Genomic DNA, 26200 nt, shown 5'->3' with positions numbered 1-26200 from the left:
AGAACCCTGTGGACTTATATCCATATTACCAGATACAAATATGCTTTCTGAGGGTGTCATCAGGAAGAAAAACCAAATTACTCACCTTCTGTGAAAATAACAAAAAGGATACAAAACAAAAAACTTAGGAACAAAAGATCATATACAATGAGAACCATACAGTGATGGAATTTAGGGACTGGCCAAGGCCTAGTTCTTAGAGAAGGGGGCTACTGCTGCATTATTTGCTTTTCATATTTTAGGTAAAAACAAAAATTTATTTTTGTGGGGGAAAAAAAAGTCATCATACTTTCTTTCCAAATCTTACTTATTCTTTACAAACATCCTTTCTCTTTGTTGGTGGTGATATTTTTTTCCCTCTACAATAGACTGAAGGAATGGATAGCTCATATATCTATGGTAATTTAGCAACATATTGTTCATTCTTAGAAGTATAAGAGACAAGGTTTTAATTAACTGCTTAGAAGCATGTAAAGGGAGGCCGACTCTAATGTTGTTGACTTATTATGGTCTGCCAGAAAAGGTCATTCATAACCTCCTATGTAATATGCCTTTTTAATTTCCTTAAATTTTATAGAAGTGTTTCTTCTTGGGATTCTACTCTTCATTTTACGAAGCCTTAAACTGAGACCCGAATCAACAACAACCTGCCTGTACCTTTAGGAAAATATAAGGTTTTTTCCCCCTTAGTTTATATCAAAAAAGAATCTGGAGCAACAAGTGTCCCATTTCAAAATAACTAATAGGGGAATATCAGTGGTAAATGATGTGCTAGGAAAAAGAACAAAAAAGGCAGACACCAGTCACCTCCATTTTCCCAAGATTAATTGATTATTAAAAAAGCGCGCCACACTGTATAGAAATCAACATTCTCTCCCATAATTCTGTGCGTCCGGGACTATAGAAATGTCACTGTCCCTGCCCCACATCTTCAAATTAACATTCTCAGGTCACAACAATAAGTCTTCCCAAAGGGGACCTTCCGGAAAAACAAGCTATTTCCTCGGCTCATATTTCCCTGGAAAAAACAAAACAAAAACAAAAACACAAATACAGCATGAAGATGAAATAAGCCAAACTAAATTAGCAGAGATTCCACTGCATATGTTTCTAGGAGACAAGACTAAAATGACCAGGACAAAACTGGGATCATCATTACCAAAGAGGGTGGTTCCCCCACCCGACCCTCTGTGGTGCTAGGTATCCAACCAAGAGCCTTGCTCATGCTACGCAGGTACTCTCTCACTGAGCTACAACCCAGAATACCAAAGAAGGCTGACAGGATCGTTTCTGACAGGCTGAGATACAGTAGAAATAACTGACTTTAACTTCTCCTCATTGATAAGGCAAGAATTTCTTCTCCATAGAGATGGTCCAGTTATGATTTGGTGTTTGTCATTTGCTAGCTGAATTATCAAATTAGTCGAACATGAAAAGTGCTTAGAACAGTGCTCAACACTCAGTGCTTTTCTTTTTCTTTTTCAGTACTAGGGATTGAACCCCAGGCTTCACACATTCTAAACAAGCACCCTACATTTATCTTTTTAATGAAATGGTCAAGTTTCTATTTAATATATATATATATATATTACAATTGAGGTAAAAATGTCTGAGTGCCACTGAGTAGACTTTAAAGTTGGAGGGTCTAAATCCTGGCTTTCCCATATACAGGTTGTGAGATTTTGGGTTATGTAATTGTTACTACACTGTTCTCAGCCCCTGTTTCTTCATATGTGAAAAGGAATATATAAATTATATTATGGTCTGGTTATTTTGAGAATTCCATGGAAACTCCGAAATACAGTGAATGCCCAATCCAGATCTGTTGTTTTCTTAATCATCTGTAGGATCAACTGCTCCCTAGGTATGTGTCTTGACACACTTGTCCATTTTCTATCTACCTTCTTTTTGTAGGAGGAGGCTAGCTAAAAATAGGGGGGGGAGGCCATCTTTTGAAGTGGGGACCCATGAGGAGACTATCCAATAAAGAGGGTAAAACTCAGGAAGTTCACGTAGGTCTGTATGAAATCACTTGAGGGTTCTAGCTTAGAACACAGGGTAGGCATGCTGAGCAAAACCAACCCCAGCAACCCTCAGGCCTCTTCACCAGTGCTCAGCTGTGAACCGAGGCCTTTCTCACACACATGCTAGAGCTATAAAATAACCCAACAAAGAGTGTCTAGTACACTTTCTTCTGCAGTCCTTTAAAAAGTGCCTCCCACTCAAAAACAGCTTTGAACTGATAGCCATTTTAAGTGTTTCATCTAAATTTACTCCTCAGTCATCCAATATTTTAGTTTCTGATAAAGTTTGGCCTAGATTGATGGAAAAGATATGGTTGCAAATGACATGCCTCCCAGGCCAGCAAGTGACAAATCATAAACTGGAATCTGGACAAAATCATTCATCAAGATGACCTCTAAAAGTAAGCAACGAGCTCTGTTAACATATGTGACAAAAATTTTTCATAAACAAGTAATTTCTTGTTTTTTTTTGGTCTCCTCAACCCAACTGTGGGAAAAGACATATATAAGGAGATTCTCAGGAGTGAAAAAATGGTGAATTTGAGGAGCTGGAGCATAGCTCAGTGGCACAGCATGTCTTAGCACACAAGCCCTGAGTTCAGTCCCCAACACCAAAAGAAAGGCGAGTTTGAAACAGTCTGAAATCAAGGCAATCAGATAATTATCTGGATCCTATTTGTAACCTGAATATGATCATTCAAATGACTTCCAGTTCACATCTAGGTATTCTTACTTCTTCCTTTCCCTTGCTGATGATTTCTAAGCATCACATTTTATTAATATGCCAGAGTGATACATAGAACACTGTAAATGGTATGTTAACTGGTAATTATAGGGTGAGTTACAAGAGTTAACCTAGGATTCCAGAGATGTTAAGAAAATAAAACAAGAGAGTGGGAAAGAAATACCTCTTTCTGTAGCGTGCACCAGCAATCTATCCAAGAACTATATATTGGGGAGTAAGGAGGGCATCCACCAGCAAGCCTAAACAGGGAAAAAAAAAATTAGGCATTCATGATAATATTTACAAAATTATCCTCAGGCATTTGATAAATCTTTCACAAAAGATCTTTCTACGTAGAAGATTCTCTCAAAGGCAGTTTTTGTTGTAATGAAACAAATTATACTGGAGGAGGGGTAAGATCAAAAATTCAAAAGGGAATTCAACCCTGAATTAGACTCCAAATCAACAAATAGCAGGCTAAACTTAACCTTATTTTCTACATTTGGGTTTCACATTAGAGAACAAATTAAACTCCAGAATACAGAAATTGCATGGTAAGAACAGGGAAGGGATTTAAAAACTGCTGTTCACAAAGAACCTAAGTATGACAATGGATATAAATACTGATGACTATGTGCTCCTACTCAGATATAATCCATAATCATTTCCTCTTGAAAAAATTATAAGAAATAATACATTGGGGCTGGAGTTGTGGCTGAGTGGTACAGTGCTCGCTTAGCACACATGAGGCACTGGGTTTGATACTGAGCACCACATACAAATAAATAAAATAAAAGTCCATTAACAACTAAAATTTATTTTTATTTTTATTTTTGTTTGTGGTGCTGGGGATTGAACCTAGGGCCTTGTGCGTGGAGGTGAAAAAATATTAAAAAAAAAAAAAAAGAAATAATACATTAAACTCATCTTTCAAGTATGCTCTGAGCAAAAATGAGGTGGTTGCTCTAAAAATCAGAAAACAGAAGGTCACATGATAGTCAAAATCTGCTCAAAACTCCACACAACTAACAACATATTATGTCAGCTACTATATTGTAACAGTTCTGAATTAAAACAAAAGGCAAAACTTCTGTCCAACTTGGTAAAGTCACTTGGCATCTAGGAGTTGGAAATCAAGCTGGGTGTAGTGGTGCATGCCTATAATTCCAGTCACTCGGGAGGCTGAGGCCCTAAGCAACCTAGCAAGACCCTGTCTCAAAATAAAACATGAAAAGGGCTGGAATGTGGCTCAGTGGTTAAGCGCCCCTGGGTTCAATCCCTGGTACTAAAAAAAGGGAACAATATGAAAGTAGAATAATTTTATTTTTTTTGATACTGGGAATTGAACCCAAAGGCACTTAACCACTGAGCCACATCCCCAGCTCTTTTTATGTTTTATTTTGAGACAGGGTCTTGCTAAATTGCTGAGGGACTCACTAAGTTGCTAAGGTTGGTTCTGAACTTGCAATCAATCCCCCTGCCTCAGCCTCCCAAGAGGCTGGGGATTACAGGAATGCACCACCATGCCTGCTGGAAGTAGAATGATTTGTTACTTATCTTGACCTTTTGAGGATAGGACCTATACAGTTGGTAAATGCATATCAATTTTTAAAAATATATAAACACAAAGAGCGTTGTGGTGTGGGCCTGTAATTCCAGCTATTTGGGAATCTGAGGCAGGAGGATCACAAGTTCAAGGTCAGTTGGATAACTTAGTGACACCCTTGTCTCAAAGTAAAAATAAAAAGAACTGGGGATATAGCTCAATGGTACAGCGCCCCCCCCCCTCCCCCCCGGGTTTCATTGCCAGTACTAGAAAAATAAATAAATGCTTAAGAAATATTATTTATGCCCTTTTCTATTCTAAAAAGGATATAAGGTAGTTGCTTATAAATATAAATTAATACTGCTGCATGGGGGCATACAGAGAAAAAATTAGGAATCTAATACTAGCATTAAGTACAATTTTCTTCCCCAAATTCTCACCAGGACTGCTGTGTCAGGCATTCAGGCAGCCAATTATCAGGATAAGAAATGCAAAGTACAGGGGTTGAGGGTACAGCTCAGTGGCAGAGCACTTTCCTAGTATGCATAAGGCCCTAGGTTTGATCCCCAGAACTAGAAAAAAACAGACAAACAGGAATGCAAAGTGCTTACCCACAGTTGTTGACAGCCATAAGATTAGATACAAGCACAAAGGGATAGGTCAACATACTGGCAAAAAACTGTAAAATGGCAAAAAGACAGCTAATTAGACCACTGCAGCTCTTCAGTCTCTTCTTTCCTGTTAAAGGCCTAATGTCATAATAATCAACTACTTAAACATTTGTCTCATTCCTCAATATTCCCCAAAAGACCAAGTTACACAATTTTTAGCCTACAGATGTTTCTTCCTCCTAATATTATAATCAATCTTTTAACAAAGGCCACAAGAATTCTCTTATCCTAGGATTAAGTTCTCATTAAAATGAAAATGAACTATATTACTTAGGATGAAAAGTAAATATAATTCACTACCTTTATAAACAATACAAAGAAAGCATTTCAAAATATCCTTGAAGAAAATAAGAGGCTCCTTCCCAAGACAATGCAAACTAAAAGTCTGCTATTAGCTGGGCATGGTGGTGTGTGCTTATCACCCCAGCTACTGTCCGGATGCTGAGGCAGGAGATCACTGGGCCCCAGGAGTTTGAGACCAGCCTGATAACATCATCATTCATACATACATACATACAAACAAACATACATATATAAAGACCCCACAGTGATTAAAGAGGGTAAAGTTCTCCAGGTGTCAGATGAGCAGGACACAGTATGCAGCTGCTCATATCTATCCCCTTTGAAAGCTGAATAGCACCAAACTATGTAGTCTGTTATTACTGTTACTACAAGGCAGCAACTGCATCATTTCTTACCTTTGACAAACATTATCAAATATGAGGTACATTTCCCAGTGAGACATCTCCTGGTTTTAAAGCAGTGATCAAACAGGCGAAATTTAAAAGAAAAACAAAACTATTCTTAGAAGGTAAAAAGGATTAAACAAAACTTACTCCTGTGACAGCTTGGGAATAACTTTTCATTTCATTCATGGTGGAAACCTAGAACAGGAAAGGAACCTCTATTAGAATGAATAAGAAAATTAAGCTGATATTAAGTGAATTGCCCACAAGCAAATCAATATCAATATATTCTATGTCTAAATCAATTTGATGACATGAAAATTAATTTTGAGGATTAAAAACACAAAATATTGAGTATGAGTATAAAAAACTGTAGTCAAAATGACTGATGTGATTCAAGACTGACAAAGTTCTATTATGTTAGGATGGTATAAGAACAAATGTAAGGCTGGGGCTGTAGCTCAGTGGTAGAGCATTTGCCTAGCATGTTTGAAGCACTGAGTTCGAGCCTTAGGACCATATAAAAATAAACAAAATAAAGGCATTCTGTCCAACTACAACTACCAAAAAATTATATTTAAAAAAAAGGATGTAAAACTCTTTAAAAAAAAAAGTAAAGTATCAATATTTCAAAAACGAAAGAAAATGAGATCAGTAAATCATTATCCATATCCCAGAAATGTAGTTCCTGGAAAATTTTCTTTATAATATATCCAAGGGACAATTCACTACCTCTATATACAGCTTTGTACCAGGCACCTTGGAGAAACTCCATCCTTATAATCGAGGACCTTAGGGGCTAGGGCTGTGGCTCAGTGGTAGAGCGCTTGCCTAGCATGTGTGAGGCACTGGGTTCAATTCTCAGCACCACATAAAAATAAATAAATAAAACCCAAAAGGTATAATGTCCACCTACAACTAAAAAAAAAAGACCCTTACAATGCCCGGTGCAGTGTGCAAGTGGTGCACACCTATAATCCCAGCAGCTCAGGAGGCTGTTGCAGGAGGATTGCAAGTTCAAAGCCTGCCTCAGCAACTTAGTGAGGCCCTAAGCAACTCAGTGAGATCCTATCTCTAAATACAATATAAAAAAGGGCTGGAGATGTAGATCAGTGGTTAAGTAACCCTGGGTTCAATACCCAGGACCAAAATAAATTAACAAAATAAAAATTAGGTATCACTGGACATGGTGGCACACGTCTGTAATCCATTGGCTCAAGAGACTGAGGCGGGAGGATCCCAAGTTCAAAGCCAGCTTTAGCAACTTAGGAAGGCCCTGTGTCTAAATAAAATATAAAAAGGGCTAGGGATATGACTAAGTGTTTAAGAGTCTCTAGGTTCAATCCCTGGTTTAAAAAATAAAAAATTTAGGTATCAATGAAAAAGTGATCTCAGCTGGGCACAGTGGTGCACACCTGTAATCTCAGCTACTAGGGAGGCTGAGGCAGGAGGATTTCAAGTTTAAGGCCAGCCTGGGAAACTTAGTAAGATAAAAAATAAAATGGGCTGGTTATATAGCCAAGTAAAGCACTTGGCTAGCATGCATGAGGCCTTGAGTTTGATCCCCACCACCAACCCCCCTGCAAAAAAGTGATCTTTTAAATAACATGAAATAAAGACAGGGCTAGATCTCTCAGGCAAACTCTGTCATACCTTAGAGATTTTTTAGGTGCATTTCTCTATGTAGTACTTCATTAGCTTTTGAAAATTCGACTGATAATTTTTAGGTATATAAGGTTTAGTTTGGCATATTAACAAACTCCTATCTTACTTTCAAGCTAAAGGGGTTATCAGGTAAGTGGAAAAAGCCCATAGCAACACATTTCATCAAGGTCACAACCTACCCCACTATCCAGTGCATAGGTATTGACGAGGTAGGCCAGTGAGTTACAGAGCCACAAAGAAATGATGTCACCTAGGAGGCGAGGAATTAGACCCCTACATGGAGAAACAATAAAAATAACCAAAAAATGTTATTAGTGAAAAGAAAATCCACTCATACAAACACTTCTCAAAGAACTGGAAATTTCAAAACTTTCTAGGGAAGTGAAGACATAAATTCCAGAACCCAGGCTTCACAGCTAGTTCAGTGAATCTGACACACTTGCTCTCCAATGACTTTTGATCCCATTTAAAAAATGCAGTTTAGCCATGCCCTCTCAACTATGGCCAATGCCTCACTTTACTATTAATAACTGTAATCAGGGAGGTCAAAGATTTGTGAGGTGCTTTGTACAGACTCAAGTATGATTTTACTAAACAATTTGATCCTCAATTTGGAGGGCAAGGGTGAGAAAAAATGCCAAGTGAGAGAGTGGCCAAATATATATAGATGAAAGACATCAGAAACGTTTCCAGGGTCTGGATGACCTAGATGAAGCAGCATGGAACAGTGGGAAGAACATTATTCTGCAGACTGAAGACCAGGGTTCAAATGTCAGCTTCATCCTTCATTAGGAGGTAACAGGCAGCAATGAATGCCCTTTAGCATTGGTGCTTTTTCAATCTCTAAAATGTGACTAAAGACAGCTGTCTATTTTCTGCCTATTTCCCAGAGTATTGATGAAAACCAACCAACAAACAAACAAACTGGGACTGGGAGTACTGCTCAGTGGCTCAGTGGTACAGTGCATGCTCAGAATGTGCAAATCCCTGGATTCAATCCCTGCAATAAATAAATAAATATATAAAGTAGTGGAAACACTGAAAATTCAAAAGGACCATTTAGTTATTAACTCAGTTTTTCTTGTATAAGAATAAATGTAGTAGTCTAAGCTCTTCCAAAATAAATTCAAAATAAATTCAAGCTTTGCAAAAACTTACTCTTAGGATAGGGAAAACACAAGCTAAGATGATCTTTCCATTTTTCAAAAATTAATTTTCCTGCTGGGTGTGGTGGCACATGCCTGTAATCCCAGCAACTTGGGAGGCTAAGGGAGGAGGATCACAAGCTTGAGGCCTGCCTCAGTAAAGTGTGAGACCCTATCTTAAAATAAATAATAAAAAGGGCTGAGATGTAGCTCAGTGGTAAAGTACCCCTGGGTCCTGGGTTCAATCCCCAGTACCAAAAAAAAAAAAAAAAAATTAAGTCAAAGGAGGCTAAATGGAGATTAACATGAAATAAACCCAGGGAGTACTTTTCTGAGGGATTAAAAAAAGATCCATTGGTTTCATTCTCAGGAGAGCTTTACTACCACACAAAAATCACATATAGACAAATCAGCATTTACTCACGCAAAAAATCCTAGGATGCCCTCTTCCCGATAGATGGTTACTATGGAGTCACAAAGTCCACTAGATAAAGAAGAAGGAAAGATAAAGTATGTTACAATCATGTTGGAGCTATAAAAGAGTAATTTTGATGATTACTTTTGACAAGGTCAAATTTACAACTTCCTTCCCTTGCACTTTCCTAGCACCTTCTCACTCTGCAAAGATAGTTGAATTTGAAGAAAAAAGTGCAGATATCAACTATGAAGGGTGTAGGATACAGTTCAGGGTGAACTGGGCTTCAGTGGCTCTGCAACTTACTCTGTAGTCCTCGGGAGGCTCCTAATCCTACCCGGGTCTTTTTGTCCTATTTTAATGCTTTTTGTGCAGATTCAATGATGTAACATAAATTTGTTCTGTAAATGTTAAGGACTTGTAAAAATGGAAAGTAGCAAAGCTCTACCATTTTGGCCTCAACAGATTTTTTTAAGTACTTAAAAACAAAATACTTACCAGTACTTGGATTCTCTGCCAATGAACTGTACCATAGATCTCAGAGTGATCACTGCAGAACACAGAGAAAAGATTCTTAAAACTATGTTGAGATAGATTTTGATAGCCCTGAAAAAAAAAAAAAGGTTTTTCCACCTAAAGATACTTTGCTCTCTGGAAAAATCAGAGAAAAGCCAAAACAAACAAGCAAGCAAAATACAAGTATGTAAAGCACTTCAGTCAACTGCCATGTCAACCTATTTCAGTGGTCAGGAGAGATCAAGTTGTAAAAGAAAGATAAGAAATCAGATTTCAGTTATCAACTGCAAACATACCGTGGAAGGGATGGGTGATGAGGGTAGCAGCAGAACGAGCGATCATCTCTCGAGTTGTCTAGAAATAATCAACACACAACTTCTGAAATCTAAATAAACAACACTTGAACTCTGTGAGAAGGAATGTGGGCAAATATTGCAATACAGGATTTTTAAAAAGTTGGGGCAGGGGACCACAGCCCTCCTGCTTAGTATATGGATATAATACTCATCACATCTCTCACTCCTAGACTTGAATGTTCAGTTATAGTTACTTCTCAAAATCTCTCTACAAACCATATTCTTCAAAATGAATTTTTAAAAGTTTCACTCATTCAGAAAAAGAAAGAAACAGAAAAGGCCACCAGCTGGAATAGACGACGAGGCCTGTGTCTAGACTACTGAATTGGTCTCTCGTTGTGAGTAATCTCAGGGAGACGCTATCTATGCTAGACAAACGTCAGGCTGCTCTATGAAATCTGTACAACGTCTCAGCAAGAACAGAACAACTCTGATTTAAGATCAAACCCTGTTATTGCAGTCTGAGAGCTGCTGTGATTATCCTAATTTATCTTCTTAGTTTGGGACTCTGTAAGGAGGTGATAAAGGAAGTTATACCACAACCCATGGAGGCAGGTCCTGGTGTTGTAAAGCCAAGTTTGTCTTTTTTTTTTTTTTTGCAGGGGTATGAATATAATATCCAACACACACAGGGCCTGATTCCTACTTTAACACTTCTGTACTAGAAGTCTTCAACACTATTAGAAGACTTTCAGTAAAAAAAATCATTTTATTGAGGGGCCTGGAAGTAGAGAGGAAATAATGAAGTGCTAAAGAGGACAATGAGATATGACATCCTAGGCAGAAGGCAGAATCTCACTATTGCCAGAAAAAAACCCTATCATTCTTTTTTGCATTTAACCATTCCCTTCAGTCATGGAGTTGACACTCTTCACCTCTATACCAAAGGTAGTTCTGAGAAGATCCTGTGGGACAGGATGGCTAACTAAAGTTAAGGAAATACAAAGTGTACATTACTATAGCCCTACTTTTTTCTCCTTCACTTAATCACTGAGCCACATCCCCAGCATTTTAAAATTTATTTTATTTTTTGAGACAAAGTCTCAAAAATTTTTATTTTATTTTTTGCTTAGAGTCTTGCTGGGTTGCTGAGGCTGGTTATGAACTTGTGATTCTTCTGCCTCAGACTCTCAAGCTGCTGGGTTTATAGGTGATCGCCAATACTCGCACACATAAATTACTTTATCACTGAGCCAGACCCTCAACCCACTATGTCCCTACTTTTAAACAAACTCATCTCACAAAAAATTTCATAAAACATTTGATTTATCTGATATCTAGACCTTTAGACATGTCTGTTCTGGAATAAATATTTCAGAAGGCAGTAATTATTGAAAAGTTGTTATCTCATCAAAGACAATTAGACAATGTGATGTCTAAGAATTAAGAGTGGTTCTGAAAGCCAGGCATGAAAGAAACCTCAATGACAGAGGATGAAGGTGGAAAATGAGTGATAAGACACATTTCGGTGTCAGAATAACATAGAAGCATCTCTGGATAAATAATACCCAACACATACAGGGCCTGACCCCTATTTTAACACTTCTGTACTGGAATTTTTCAACACTATTAGAAGACTTTCAGTAAAAACTTCTTCAATTTTTTTTTTTTTGTTATTAGAGCCTTATGGTTATACATAGTAGTTATACAAACTCATTCATGTATGGAAATCAATTTCAGTTCATGATTTCCCCCCCACCTTTTTCATCCTGTCCTCCTAGTAAACACCTCTTCAATTTTAAATATAAAATGACTGGGCAAAAAAAGTATCCTTGATTTGCTAAGCAGCAAGCACTGCTCCTCTCTTATTTATGTCATGCATGTAGGAAAGCCCGATTTAAATGGAAGGTTTAATTTCATTTGGGAATAGACATGGAAATACAGGTCATATGATCCTGATTCCACAGATGCTGCACCACTTACAGTTTGAGCTAGGTAAACAGCAAGGAATATTATTCATCTCTTACCTCTTTGATAACTCGGTCAAAAGAAGATGAGCCTTCTTTTTGTACATTTCCAGGTCCTAACTCCTAGAAATTAAAATCAAAGAAAACAGAGATCTTGAAGGTTTTAAATAGAACTTCAACCAAAATAAAAATGAAACTTGGCTTTTCTCCCAAAGTACAAACAGCAATAATAACTTGCAAGGAAAAGGGAATCACACACCAACATCAGCTTCAACATACCTCAATCTTGTCGCTTTCTTGGTAATGCTAAAGAAATGCAAAGAAAGATGGTTAGGGCCATTAATGTGTCATGTGAGAGAAGACAAAATGAAAATTCTATTGGCATAAAATAGCTGATTTTTTTTGGGGGGGGGGCTGCAAATCACCTATTGATTTCTACTTTTAATTAATCAACTGGAAATACATGTCTCCAAGATGATATTATTGCTAAGTTTAACACATTGGTCAACTGGAGAAACAAGCAAATGCTCCTGAAAATGTTATTTTTCTTGTGCAACTGGGGACTGAATCCAGGGGCACTCTAGCACTGAACTATATCACCAGCCTTTTATTTTGAGACAAGGTCTTCCCCACGCTGACCTGAATTAGTGATCCTTCTGCTTCAGACTCCTGTGAAAAAGACTTATTTAAACAAAATAAAACGCAGCTGTGCATGGTAGTACAAAGGTGAAGACCCAGCACAGGAAGGGTAAAGTAGGAGGATTCCTTGAGTCCAGGAGTTCAAGACTAGCCCACCAACATACGGAGACCCCACCCACCCACCATGGTCTCCAACGAAACAAAAAATAGGGAAACAAAAAAGAACATTATTTACTAAACATACGTGTTTAACAGAAAATAAGTTGGTAAAAACGCAGCTTAAGGTTCCAATTCCTTTCATGGAAAAAAGCAGAACCAATACCACATTAGGACAAAACTCTTTTCTTCGCTATACAAAAGAACAGAGAATTGGTGCTGAGTTTGAATAGCTAAAATCATCTCAGTTTTCCTTTAGTCTCTGACTCTTTCTAAAACAGGCAAGTGAGACTTTTTTTCCCTCTTCTGGAGAAAAGAATACAAATACTACTAAAGCCCAGACTATACTAGATGAGGAAATATTTGAGGGACATTACAGACATAGAAAGTGGGCTAGGTAAAAATAAAAGAATCAGACAAATGAGTTCCTTATTACATGACAATAAATTTTATTTTCTAGTCATATCAGATTTTAAAAATACAATTTTATTTTGTAAAAAGAATTACTTAAAAAATCATAGGCAAGGGCTGGAGGTACAGCTCAATGGTAGAGCACTTGCCCAGCTCTGGGTTCAACTCCCAGCACTACAAATGGAAGCAAGAGAAGAAATGTTAACATTAAGCAAAGTTATGTGTTTTGGCTAAATTGTGGGTTTGGCTAGAATTAATTCTAAGAGTTTCAGGTCTCTAAACATTTTCACTCATTTCCATTTTTTTTTTTTTACTTCACTGATAAAATTATCTACTCATCTCTTCTACATTATCATGAACAAAATGAAATTTAATTTTTATTCAGATATACAGAACACTCTCTTGTAAAAGTTAATAGTTTTCTTCATCCTGAATAGGTCTTTCTTCAAACTGTGTAAGTGGCTTTTGATACTAAGTGCTATTTCTTTTTTTTCCCACATTTAAAAAATTGGTACATTGTAGTCTTATATAATGATGGGATTTGTTATATATCTGTGCATGCACACAATATAAAAATATAATTTGGGCAATATTACTCCCCAGTAAGTACTACTATATTTTACTGCACTACATGTGAAACATATTCAGGGTACCTGGCCACCTCAAGTTTGTCTTAGTTTTCCTGTACATAAAGAAACTTGTTCTCAAGCAGTAATTTCACTTTTGCTCTTAGTCTATACACAAAACTCTCTGAATAGATAATGACTGCCTTTCTACATATGAATCTCACTGAGTTGAGAACACGTTCACTGAGACCAGAGTAGGGTGTAGTTGGAAAGGAAAGAGTAGTCATCAACCCACAAAACACCGGTCCATTAACACTCCCAGCACTCTGTACTCTGGCTTGGGGGTCACCCGAAATGATGCTTCTAGATTCAGCAAAACAAATGAAGGGTGAAAGAGCTTCTATGTGAGGAAAACTGCCTGAAAAACCTCTCAAAGTCAACAAAGGCTGCACAGAATTCAAAATCTGAGTCAAGTAAGGAAACTGTCCAATAAAATCATGATTTGTTTATCAAATGATAAAACATTAGAACTGGAGGCAACTTTAAAATCTGAGCCGAGTGCATGACTGTAATCCCAACAATTTAGGAAGCTGAGGCAGGAGGACTGTGAGTTCAAAGTCAGTCTCAGCAACTCAGTGAGTCTCTAAGCAACTTAATGAGACCTTGCAACCTGGTCTAAATAAAATATTTAGGGAACTGGGGATGTGGTTAAGCAACCCTGGGTTCATTCCCCAGTATAAAAAAAGAAAAAAATACACTAAGGATTGTGTGAAGTACTATTTACATGAGCAATTAGTAAACACTTATAATTTAACATGATATATATATACTGTATAGTTTGAAAATATTATATAGATTTGGTGAGCATATCTCTGCTCTTGCACATATATATGCATGCACTCTCTCTACTGTTTGTTTTGTTTGGTGCTGGGGGATTGAACCTATGGTCTCCCACAAGCTCAGCATGCATTCTAGGTATAGCCCTGCTGCTATATTTTTTAGGAGTTACAGTAAAGAAGATAACTTACTCTTGGTCCCAGTAAGAGACAGAAAAACAAACTAGAAAAACCCTTATTTATATTCTTAATCATACTCATGCTGTACAACCTTTTTCTGTGCTGTTTTAATTGATAGAGAATTCTTATTCATAATACCTTTATAAATATAGCAAAGGACAATTCTGTCTGTAGAAGCATTTTCTAAATCTAAGACTGCCTTTAAGGTTAATTCAGTTTGAGCTACACTGTAATAGGGGCAACTGAGAAACCAGTACAATCGAAGTAATAGGAGCTTTCCTATTAAAAGTAAAAATAAAGCTGGCAAAACAAAAGGATCACTAAGAAAGAAACAAATGTAACTGATGTTTGTAACTTTGACTTTTCTTTCTTTTTTTTGGAAGGATAATCCACATTTTATTTGTATATGCCTTTGCCATGTACATAGAATCCCTGTGGAGGAAGGATGGTGGGTGCCGGAGGAAGAAGTCACCAGGATGAGGATATGACCTTCAACAGAAGGTCCTCCTATCCTGAGCAAGGAAGGGGCATACACGTGGGCTGGAACTCACACTGTCCTCCCTTCCTTCCAGGCCATCTGTGAACCTACATGGGTTTTTCTATTGACATCAGATCACTCCCTCCTGTCCCCATACTGACCATGGGCAGAGACCCAAACTTCTCTCTTTGATGTTTCAGCTTCTTTGTTTTTCCATCCCAAAATTCTATTTTGGAAGTGAGAGAGCAAACTGACACCCTGACCGAACCTCTCTCCCAAGCCTCCTGCAGAAGCAACCTCATCACCCAGGCTGACAAGACAGACTCCTGACAATTGGTGACACCAGCCATCCTGAGGACAACACAGTGGGCATCTGTGCCTTGCATATGTTAGGCAGGGCCACTATGGCAGGATGTGGGAAGTCACAGGACTCTTGGGGGGTGCCTGAAAGTGGGGACTGAAAGGCCCAAGAAGCCAAGAACATACATTTATTTATCATGGAAGTCAACATGGGCTCCAGACTAGAACATGTCTTCTTGCAGAAAGTTCCACAATTTCTGGGCTGATGATCCACAATCTACCAGCTCCCTCTTCATCCTCAACTTCTGTAGCCTTTTTTCTAGGTATGGGTCTGTGGATATTTCCCAGGTCAACTGCTGCATATTTGTGTCCAGGGGACTGGGGCATAGTTCAGAACTCTCACATTAGGTTCCTCTGTGGCCAGGAGTACAACACCCTGTCACAGGCAGTCTTCCATGCACAGTATAATGTCTAGTCCTTGAAGGACTTCAGGGCACAGAGGTATGAGATGTTAACTGCAGCCCTGCTGAGAATAGGACTATTAGGAAAGGCATTCAGGATGCTGGAGGTCAGGTCCAGAGCCCAGTAGCTATTCACTTCAGCTAGGTCATTCAGGTTCATGAAGTCTTTGGAAATACTGCCAAGAGTGCCATGTTGTTAATGAGCAGCAATCATAACGAGTTCATGAAATGTGCTGAATAGTTGTTGCCAGTCGGACTAGAAGCCCAGGTTGGCAAGCATCTAGACCACGTGCAAGCCAGGTATCACAGGTCTAGACTGGCCTTCAGCTGCCATAGCACCTCACTGTGAGCACTTAGGAGGAACACCAAGTTCGGAGTTGGGCCAGTGACCTGCTGAAGCCACTCTTCTTGCCATTGCCATTCTTCAGGCCACTGACCTCTGCTATTGGTACTGGGAACTAAGACCTAGCACTGACCACATAGTCATAGTAGAAGCCTTGAGTGGTGTGGTCAGAGCTCCACACAGCATGGGTCAGGGTGGGAACCTAAAATTTAGGGGGCTCAGCCCTGGGAGTTGATGTTTTCTAAAAATATTTTATGGGCTGGAGGGTAGCCCAGAGATAAAAAAAGTTCATGCTTATCGTGCGCGTGGCACTTGGTTCTATCACTTACATCATAAAAAAAAAAAAAAAAAGACATCTCAAATATATGGAAATAATTTAAAATACACTTCCTTATACTTCCATCACCAGGGAACCATGCCCTTCAAGGAACCTAGTATGAGGGTGCTGAGCTATGCCTTAGGTGCCCTGGACACAGATATATAGCAGATAGCCTAGGAGGATACTGTGGACCCTTAACGTTTTGCTCTTTTTTGCTCAAGATAGCTTAAGTTCTACCACTCATCCTTGTCCCCTTCTCAAAAATAGCTACACACACCTGTAATCCCTGAGGCTCAGGAGGCTGAGGCAGGAGAATTGAGAGTTCAAAGCCAGCCTCAGCAAAATCAAGGCACTAAGGAACTCAGTGAGACCCTGTCTCTACATAAAATACAAAATAGGGCTGGGGATGTAGCTCAGTGGTGGGGTGCCTGCCTCGCATGTGTGAGGCACTGAGTTCGATCCTTAGCACCACATAAAAATAACAAAATAAAGTCATGCTGTCCATCTACAACTACAAAAAAATTTTTTTTTAATTAATGCAATGTAACATATACACAGAATAATGCACAAAACACCCATGTACACTATAATAATCAAAAGGTCAATGTCCATATAGCCATGTCCATAGTAATTTAAATCCAATGTCCATATAACTCTCATAGTTAGAGTTATAAATGCACCTTTGAAATTGCTCTTAATTAACGAACTGCATAAAAGGCAACCAAAACCTATAGGAAGATTAACTGATTTTCCTCTTACCTGTAAAACTTTACCATGGACAACAGTTCCAAGGACTCCTGAACACAGTCTTGGAGTTAAGCCTGTGAACAACCCACGCCTCCCATCGATGCTCGCAATGTGCTGAGCTAAGAACACAAGTTAGAGATTTAAGTTCTAGTTCAAAGAAATGGCTACGTAGAAATTTCAAGGCAACATGACTTCTATATATATATTCTATTAGTAACTCTTGTCTACCACAGTCTTCATATCACCTATTCCGAAAAAATCAAAGACACTTACCGTAACAAAAGAGACCAGGAAGCTGACATACTTGCCGCCCAAAAATATTTCGTCCTATTGTTGGGGGAAGAGGCTCATATCCCACCTTTAAAAGTAAGGGAATAAATACATTAATACTAAGCAATATTCCCAGTAATGCTTTATCTGCAAGGTCTTGAACAAAGAACAAAATCAGGGTTAAAATTTTTAACATAAGTAAAAATACACTTTGTTTTCCAAGGTATCATCCCTGTCAGTTTTTTGCTCTGTCAAATTAAGACTGGTTTCAATGAACTACATGTTGCCTTTTCGTTCAAAATCTATAAAGTAAACCATGTAGCCAAGATAGACTAATGTCAGGGGTTTTTTTATTTTTATAGTGTTGGGGATTGAATCCAGGGGAGCTTTACCACTGAGCTACACTCCCAGTCCTTTTCATTTTGAGACAGGATCTTGCTTAAATTGCATAGGCTAGTCTTGATTCTCTTGCCTCAGGCTCCCAAACAGCTTGGATTATAGACCAATAGAATAATATCAGTTTTTTGGTAACTGAGAAGAAGAAAACTTTTGTGTTAGGAACATTTTACTGAAGAGGCTCGAAAAATATATTCTAGAAAAAATCTAGGGCATTTAAAATATTTGAACAAAATGAGAAACTATCCATCCATTAAGCCAGCACCAACTGCCATTTGGCTAACTAGACAAAAAACTCAAAAGGCAAATGCAGATATACCCGGATAATTGACTTAGGAAAAAAATTACAAGTTAGGTTCATGTTAAACGAACACACTCATTAACAGTCTAATGAAAGGTATCTTACACAATTAATGACTGCCATTTTATTTGTACAATATATTTAGGATTTCTAGTGCTATGGGGAATATTTGAGAAAATAAATGTTACAGAACACAATTTTGACTCTCAATTGCTTTGATTCCTTACAATTAAATAACTACTGAGAGTGCTACCACGTAACTATTTTTAAAACCAATATTTGGGAATTTCACCAAAACCCCTGAGATACTTGGCAACACATAGATGTTATGAAATCAGAATTACGATATTCAAGTTTTTGAGGAAAGAGCTCTGAATGTCACTAAAAAACAATGTCTCCTGAAGAACTATTGAGTGGTGGGTTCACATTAGGTATACTGTACAATGTTGTCATTTCAGGCTATCTAGCCTGAAATGTGTCAATTCTCTGTTTTAGACATAACAGTACATTTCAATCTGTCTTTGTTCTAGTTCAAATAATTTATTTTACAATATTCTTTTACATATGGAATCTGAATCTACACGAGTCAAGTACGCAACAAATAATTTGGATTAGTAACACCTCAAGAGTAAGAAAAGTGGTCCTCCCTAGTGAATTGCATATATTTTACAGAAAGGTAGAGGGCAGGGGTTCTAAAAACTATTTCCCTCCTTGTTACCAAACATAAGATAATCATGTCAATGCTCAATAAAATATGGGGGGGTGGGGAAAGAATGACCTGGACATAAAGAGGAAATTTAGAAAAGCAATTGAAAATGCTATCTATCATCAGCTAAAATTTGGCCTACTTCTCTGTGACTAGAAAATACCATTTAATAAATATTTTACAGTAGATAAAAACTAAGGGCAGGAGACATCAGGAGTTTAATGCTCATGTCAAACTCGCTAGAACTCTTAACTGAACTGATTTCCACCTCTGACAAACGTGATTTTCAGGGTCATGAACCACATGGGCTGCAGGACAGCACTCAATGGAGTCTTCCGAAATTTGACTTCAATATCACTTCTGAAAGAACTCCTTGTGTTTATTTGAGTAGCTGGTGTCAAAATCTCTGAACGGAATAGCAATAGTAACAGTAGCAAGGAAAAAAGAAAGAAAAGCGAATAAAAATAATAAAATGTCGGGTCTCCTATGATTTTAAATGTGTCTTCATCGAATATTTCATGTCTTGCGTTTGGGAATTTTTATTTTTATTTTTTTCCGGTGGAGAGGGAGCCAGGTAAGGTGAATGCTAATTCCAGAGGAGTGAAAGGGGAGTCTGGAGCCCTAGGTGGCGACCAGCCAGGATTAACCTCGGGGAAGGGAAAAACAAAGTTCAGCGGTGCCACTGAGCAGGACAGGGTGGCAGTTGGCTGCGGGAGAAGGAGCGGGCCTCACCTCCCGGAGGGAAGGCGGGATCTCGGGGAGGCCCACCAGAGGAGCCGCGGGTCGGTGGAGAGGGAAAGGGGCAACAGACAAGGGGCAGCATCCCGGAGGCTGAAGGCCGGGGGAAGGCTGGAGCCGATCCGCAGCAGCCTTGGGCAGTGGCGACCCGACAGGGCGCTGGTGGGGAAGGGAGTGGCGACGACTCATACCTGGATGAGCACTTTCACGTACATGAGCGGCTGAGAGAGGATGGTGAGACCGGAGCCCAGGAGCACCTGACTGGCCGCGTCCGCCATGATGGCACCCGCGGACGGACAGACAGACCCAGCCACCAAGCGACAGAGCCGGTCGCAGATCACGTGCCGGGGCCGCCGGCTCCACTGGCCCGCCCGCGGCGCGCGCGCGCGCACACAGCAGCACGCCCCGTCCCAGGCCCCGCCCACCACCCCTCCCAGAGAAACGGCAGGCGCTCGCGAACGGGCGTCGGGGGCGGGGCGGGGCTTACGTGCCAGGAGCGCATGCGTAGTGTGGTGGGACCACGCCCTCAACTGGGCGTGACAGTTTTGCGCATGCGCATTGTGGAACTGTCCGGGAGGAGAAGCAAGGGAGTGGCAATGGGGGGGTGTGACCCTGACAGCAAAGGCAAGGTCAGAGGAATAAAAAGAACTGAATGGGTTTCTGAGATATGCTTCCCTCTGTGCTTACCTGTGGGCATCAACGTAAGATTCAAGGGGTATTCCGCGAAAGAGACTTAACAGATTAGTGGCCAACAAACGCTAAATAAGGCTGACATCGAATAATGAATTGTTTGAGGGTTGCTCTTCTTGCACGCATGCATGCATTCATTCAATTAATGTTGTCTTCTCAGAACCGCCTTTGACTACTCTACTACAGTCACCTCCCCTTTGTTTCCTACCCATCCCGCTGTAGCACTTAGCGCTGTTTGCTCCTCCTCCGCTGGAATTCGCGCTTCACGAGTTGGAGAACCTGCCGGCCTTCTCTCACAGTTGCATTTCCAGTGCCTGGCACATATTACGTGATCAATAAACATTAATTACACCAATGAACAACTATTTTAGTGCCGACAGGCTGCAGAATGCAGGCTTTTCCTTTATATCTGTCGTTTATACTTTGCTTTCAGAGTGCGTATCTAAGTCTATGGTTAACACTGCTACTTACCTCCCAGGGTTGTTATGAGCATTAAAGAAATTGTGCATAGAAAAGGATGTTTAAAAAGCTGTATTGAAATATAAATGTTAGTTTTATTCACATCACTCTGTAGTCAGTTCAGGCTAGGTGATATTGGGAGGCAGTTTGTAGGGCAGAGGGTGCATGGACCTTGCAGTCCAAAGGACCTGGTCCAAATTCTACCTCTGCCAGTTACTGTGTGACCTTAGATCACATTACCTCCTTGGACCTTACACAGTTGAGTATAGCAATGGCTACTTCATAATGTTGTGAGGAATAAACGATATAATATGCCTACTGAGCTTGGCACACACATGAAAAGCAATATCAAAAAGAAGGGGAAAGAAAAGAAGAAAATAAAAAAAAATCAAATGGTAGCTTTTAGAATTACAAGAAACTTACAAGTTACCTTTCACTAAATTCAGAAACATTTATTTTGATGGTACTAGGATTGAACCTAGGTGTTCTACCACTAAGCTACACCCTCAGTCCTTTTTATTTTGAGACAGAGTTTCACTAAGTTGCCCAGGCTGGCCTCAAACTTGCAGTTCTACTGCCCCAATCTCCTGAGTTGCTGGGATTACATGTGTCACAAGGTCTGACTTTTCAGAAAATTTGACATCAATCACAACCAGAGAGACAATTTACTAAGGGAACTCTTTATTCACAGATTTGTGCATTAGTGGTGCCAAAAAATATTCATTAACTCTAGCCCACTGAAGCCTGTAGGCAACGAGAGGCACAGTGTATTTTGCAAGAGATGGTTAATTCAGGCTGCTCCACTATTTTCTCCAATGGTGCAGTGCAGAAGCTGCCCAAGAAGTTTTGGGAAGTCTCTGCAGAGGGTAGGGAAATGAAGTCAGTATTATAGATAAGAAAAGTGCAGAAGGTACAGAGCTGCTATGTTCAGCTGCCCAGGCTGAGCACTGCACAAATGGGACCATTCATAAAAACTATGATCCGAATGGCATTCCCTGGTATAGTTCAATATGGTGATCCTTAAATGGCTTCTATCCAGTGAATCATTTAAGTGGTGAGAAGAAATGTCAAAAGGTAGCAGAACCAATTGGGAAGGGAAACAACTAGGCAACATAATGTTACTTCTGAAATCAAGACAAAAAAAAAAAAAAGGGTTAGAAAAGCAGGGCCAGTAATGTCAAATATTTCCAGGTACATGCGGTGGCACATGCCTGTAATCCCAGCCAGCAGCTCAGGAGACAGAGGTGGGAAGATCACGAATTTGAGGCAAGCCTCTGCAACTTAGTGAGATCCTGTCTCAAAATAAAATAAAAAGGGCTGAGTGTGTAGCTCAGTGGAAGAGTGCCCCAGGGTTCAATTCCCAGGACCACAACACAAACAAAAACCCAAATTAAACAACCCTTCCAAGAGGTCATTAATAGTGAAGCCCAGGAAAAGATAAGTGAGTTCACCAATTAAGAGATTCCTGGCCGGGGAGGCAGTATGACTTGGGAGAGGTCAAAAGTTCTCCTGTTTTTCAATTCTGATTCTTGCACTTTCTAGATGACTTTTTTTTCTTTCTTTCTTTCTTCTTCTTTTTTTTTTTTTTTAGATGCTTTTATTTATTTTTATGTGGTGCTGAGGATGGAACCCAGTGCCACATACATGAGAGGCAAGCGCTGTACCACTGAGCTACAAGCCCAGCCCCATGACCTTGGTTTTTGATCTCTTTGAGCTGAAGTTGGGTGGACTGTGGTCTCACGGTATCATCCTTACTGGTTCACTTTGAAAACATTTAGAAATAACCTGGCATTCCCTGTTCTCCTTCCTTTTTTTTTTTTTTTTTTTTTTCTCTCCTTAACCTTTATCATCTTCCAAAGGACTGTATCATTCATTTAAAAAACGTTTTTTGGCAGTAGTGGGTGTTGCATTGTTTTATTTTGAGTCTCACTAACTTTCTGAGGCTGGCCTTGAACTTGGGGTCCTCCTGACTTAGCTTCCCAAGTAGCTGGGATTATAGGTATCTGCCACAACACCCAGTTAAAATAGTTTTTTTCCTACTAAAAAGTCTATGAATTTTATTATCTATAGGCTTAATGAGGACTATTATCTATTAACTTAATCAGGATTTTCTGGGTACAAAATCTCATCCAAACTGGTTGGGAGTAGGATGGGAGGAAGGGAATTTATTGACTCACAGAAGTGTACTGACTTCAGGCATGGCTGGATCCAGGGTCTTAAAAAAAAACCGATACCTGGATTGAGCCTTTCTATGCAAATAGAATAGCTCCTCAAGGAGGCCTCTTTATCAATGATCACTGGAAAGATAAGGTTAGTATTGTATTTCTTAACTAAAAAGTGCTCCGAGAGTTAACTTATGCCTGGAATTTGGTAGGTCTTCAAGGAGTTGGTTCAGATTCTTTAGTCAGTCTACATGGTTGAGCCTACTATAAGACCACTGCCTCACAGTTCAGAACAGGTTGCAATTTCTAGTGCTACTTCGCATACATTGTCATTTACTGGATTGTTATAATGACCTTGTGAAGCAGGGGGGCAGGTGATCCTCTGTTTTTATTTTTAACTAGTTATTTATTTTGCAGTACTGGAGATTGAATCCAGGGTGTCACACATACTAGGTAAGTGCTTATCACTGAGGACACCTCCAGCCCTTCCTCTCTAGTTTTATTTTTTGGCACTGGGATTGAACCCAGGAGCAATTTACCTCTAAGCTATATCCCCAGCCCTTTTAATTTTTTATTCTGAGGCAAAGTCTCACTATGTTGATTAGGGCCTTGGTAAGTTGCTGATGCTGGCCTTGAACTTGTGATCCTCCTACCTCAACCTCCCAAATTGCTGGGATGACAGGCATGTGTCACAGCACCCAGCTTCTCTCTGTTGATGAAAAAGATGAAAAAGGAATTTTGGAAATGTTAGTGACTCTTCCAGGGTCATCTAACTACTCAGTAAGTTCTTACAACTAGACATAGGTCTTCCAACACAGGGTTGGGAGCTGAATTTCAAAAAACATATCACTTGGGGTCTGCAGAATTTGTAGTTTAGTTAGGGACACCGACCTGTTAAGGACTGATTTGTGTCATAAATGCATACATGCAGAGAACAGAGAAATCCCTGAGGATTAGAGTTTGGAACGGACAGTGCTGCTTAGAGAATGTCAGAATTGAACTGAAATTTTATTTAATTAATTTATTTATTTGGGGGTACCAGGGATTGAACTTAGGGGCACTCAGCCACTGAGCAACACCCCCAGCCCTATTTTGTATTTTATTTAGAGATGGGATCTCATTGAGTTGCTTAGGGCCTCGCTTTTTCTGAGGCTGGCTTTGAACTCATGATCCTCCTGCCTCAGCCTCCCAAGCCCCTGGGATTATAGGAGTGCACCACCGGGCCAGGGCTGAACTAAGATTTGAAGGAGAGAAAATTCACTCCACTCATGCATTCTCTCTATGCCTCTCTCATTTGACCAATATTTTTTGAGAGCCTCCTAGTTGTTGGGTCCTGGCTAGAGAAAACTGCTTGAGCAATGCTGTGTGACTTCAGTGGAAGGAAATTTGTGCAGCAGGGAGGGTTTGGAGTTGAGGTAGGATATGTGAGAAAGGAAGGTTCTGGACATTTTGGTTATGAGGCCACAGGGAGCCCTGCAGGTGTTGTTGTTGTTGTTGTTGTTGTTGTTGTTGTTTTGCTTTTATTTGCCATGCTGAGGATTGAACCCAGGGCCTCCAGCATGCTAAGAAAGCACCGGACCACTGAGCCACATCCCCAGCCCTTTTTATATTTTACTTAGAGACAGGGTCTTGCTAAGTTGCTTTGGGCCTTGCTAAGTTGTTGAGACTGGCTTTGAACTTGTGATCCTCCTGCCTCAACCTCTCAAGCTGCTGGGATTACAGGGGTGTGCCTACAGGTTTTTAAACAGGGAATAGACAGTACACATGGGAAGGCCACTTGGCTGGGAGTCAGAAACCCAGAAGTTCTGCTCTTGTTTGCTTTATGACCGTGAGTCCCTGCCCCTCTCCAAGCCTCGGTTAAAAAAGGGAGGCCAAGGAGCTCCAGGGACCACGCAGGGGAAAGTCTGTGGACTCACAGGGCTCCAGCAGCAGCCTGGTCCTGGGTGTGTCACAAGGATGAACTGAACAACAAAGATGACATTTGCTTCTTTCCTGCCAGGGCCTCACCTGCAAGCCAACTTTCCACCCCTCTGCTCCCTCAGCCCCGGGGACCATCTTCTCCTTCAGTATTCAACCTCCCTCTCTTTCTCATTCTCTTCTCTGTTCTGTGGGCTTCCTCCAGGCCTTGATATTGTGCTTTCTGTTTTAAGATATATTAAATCCTACTCCAAATGTAAATAATATAGCATATGTTTCGTATTACAGGAACTCGGGAGTTCAGGTGGCCTTTTGAGTTGGATGAGTCTGTGACCAGAGGATGTTATCAAGGGCTGGGAATGTAGTCCAGTGGTTGAGTGCTTGCCTAGCATGCCCAAGGCCATGGGTTCAACCGCCAGCACTGCAACAGGGGAAAACATGTGTTGAAGTCTGCCATGGAACATTTGGCAATGCCTGGAGATATCAGCAGTGTGGTTGTTGAGGAATTCCAGGGTCAGGGTTGCTGAGGTGCCAACTACAACACTCACTCCAGTCAGGGAAGTCGTGCCAGGTGGGGTCTTGAATTAAGTCTAACAAGGACCACAAAGGGTCAACTGGTTAATGGCACAGGGAAACTCTGCTGGACTAACACCTTCCTCCTGTCTTTCATAAGCTTCCTAAGGCATATCTAAAACTTTCCTTGCACCTCTGAAGACCCCTTAATAGAACAACCTTTGCAAAGTTTCATGACAGGCTCCTCTCTTTTGCACTAAGTTCATGTGCTTTAGACACTTATTCTCATTCTCTGATAAGTGGATGCTGATCCATAGTGGGGGTGGGGTAGGGAAGAATGAAGGAACTTTGGATTGTGCAGAGGGGAGTTGGGGGAGAGGTGGGGTGGTGGGGATGGGAAGGATGGTAGAATGAGACAGACATTATTACCCTAAACACATGTATGATTACACTACTGATGTGACTCAGCACCACGTAGCCAGAGGAATGAGAAGTTATGCTCCTTTTGTGTACAGTGTGTCAAAATACGTTCTACTGTCACGTATAATGCATTAAAACAAATTAAAAAATTTATTGGCAGAGCATGGTGACTCAGTCCTGAAATCCCAGGGGCTCAGGAGGCTAAGGCAGGAGGATGGAGAGTTCAAAGCCAGCCTCAGAAAGAGCGAGGCACTAAGCAACTCAGTGAGACCCTGTCTCTAAATAAAATACAAAATAGGGCTGGGGATGTGACTCAGTGGTTGAATGCCCATGAATTCAATCCCTGGTATGCACCCCCCCCCAAAAAAATTTATTTTCAGATCTAAGCTGGGCACAGGGGCGTACACCTGTAATCCCAGCAACTCAGGAGACTGAGGCAGGAGGATCACAAGTTCAAGGTCAGCCTGGGCAACACAGGGAGACCCTGTCTCAAAATTAAAAAATATAAAGGGCCAGGGGTATAGCTCAGTGGTAAGC

The 26200-nt window shown here is 40.2% G+C and overlaps 1 protein-coding gene and 1 pseudogene across 1 annotated transcript; both read right to left on the bottom strand.

Annotated features, from left to right (window-relative positions):
• Positions 1–808: 808 nt before the first annotated feature.
• On the bottom strand, positions 809–19878 carry Mtch2 (mitochondrial carrier 2). Its single transcript, XM_047516797.1, has 13 exons — positions 19694–19878; positions 17365–17449; positions 17104–17210; positions 11935–11961; positions 11716–11778; positions 9689–9746; positions 9375–9426; positions 8886–8945; positions 7496–7589; positions 5802–5849; positions 4906–4973; positions 2933–3008; positions 809–1018 (listed from the first exon to the last, which is right to left on the bottom strand). Exons 1-13 carry the CDS (start codon positions 19778–19780, stop codon positions 932–934), a joined length of 912 nt encoding a protein of 303 aa, XP_047372753.1. The 5' UTR covers positions 19781–19878; the 3' UTR covers positions 809–931.
• Positions 13109–15875, bottom strand: LOC124958336 (sepiapterin reductase-like; annotated as a pseudogene).
• Positions 19879–26200: the final 6322 nt, after the last annotated feature.

Source organism: Sciurus carolinensis, chromosome 11, assembly GCF_902686445.1.
Source record: "Sciurus carolinensis chromosome 11, mSciCar1.2, whole genome shotgun sequence".
Lineage (NCBI taxonomy): Eukaryota > Metazoa > Chordata > Mammalia > Rodentia > Sciuridae > Sciurus > Sciurus carolinensis.
This window is presented reverse-complemented; position numbering and strand designations above follow the sequence as displayed.

Excerpts from the sequence above, each read along its gene's own strand:
- Mtch2 (XM_047516797.1), bottom strand. The coding sequence starts at position 19,780 with ATGGCGGACGCGGCCAGTCAGGTGCTCCTGGGCTCCGGTCTCACCATC. Across the intron at positions 5,850-7,495 it reads CCTATGCACTGGATAGTGGG|GTTTCCACCATGAATGAAAT; the intron begins GTAGGTTGTGAC and ends TTCCTGTTCTAG. Across the intron at positions 4,974-5,801 it reads ATTCCCAAGCTGTCACAGGA|TTTTTTGCCAGTATGTTGAC; the intron begins GTAAGTTTTGTT and ends GCCATTTTACAG.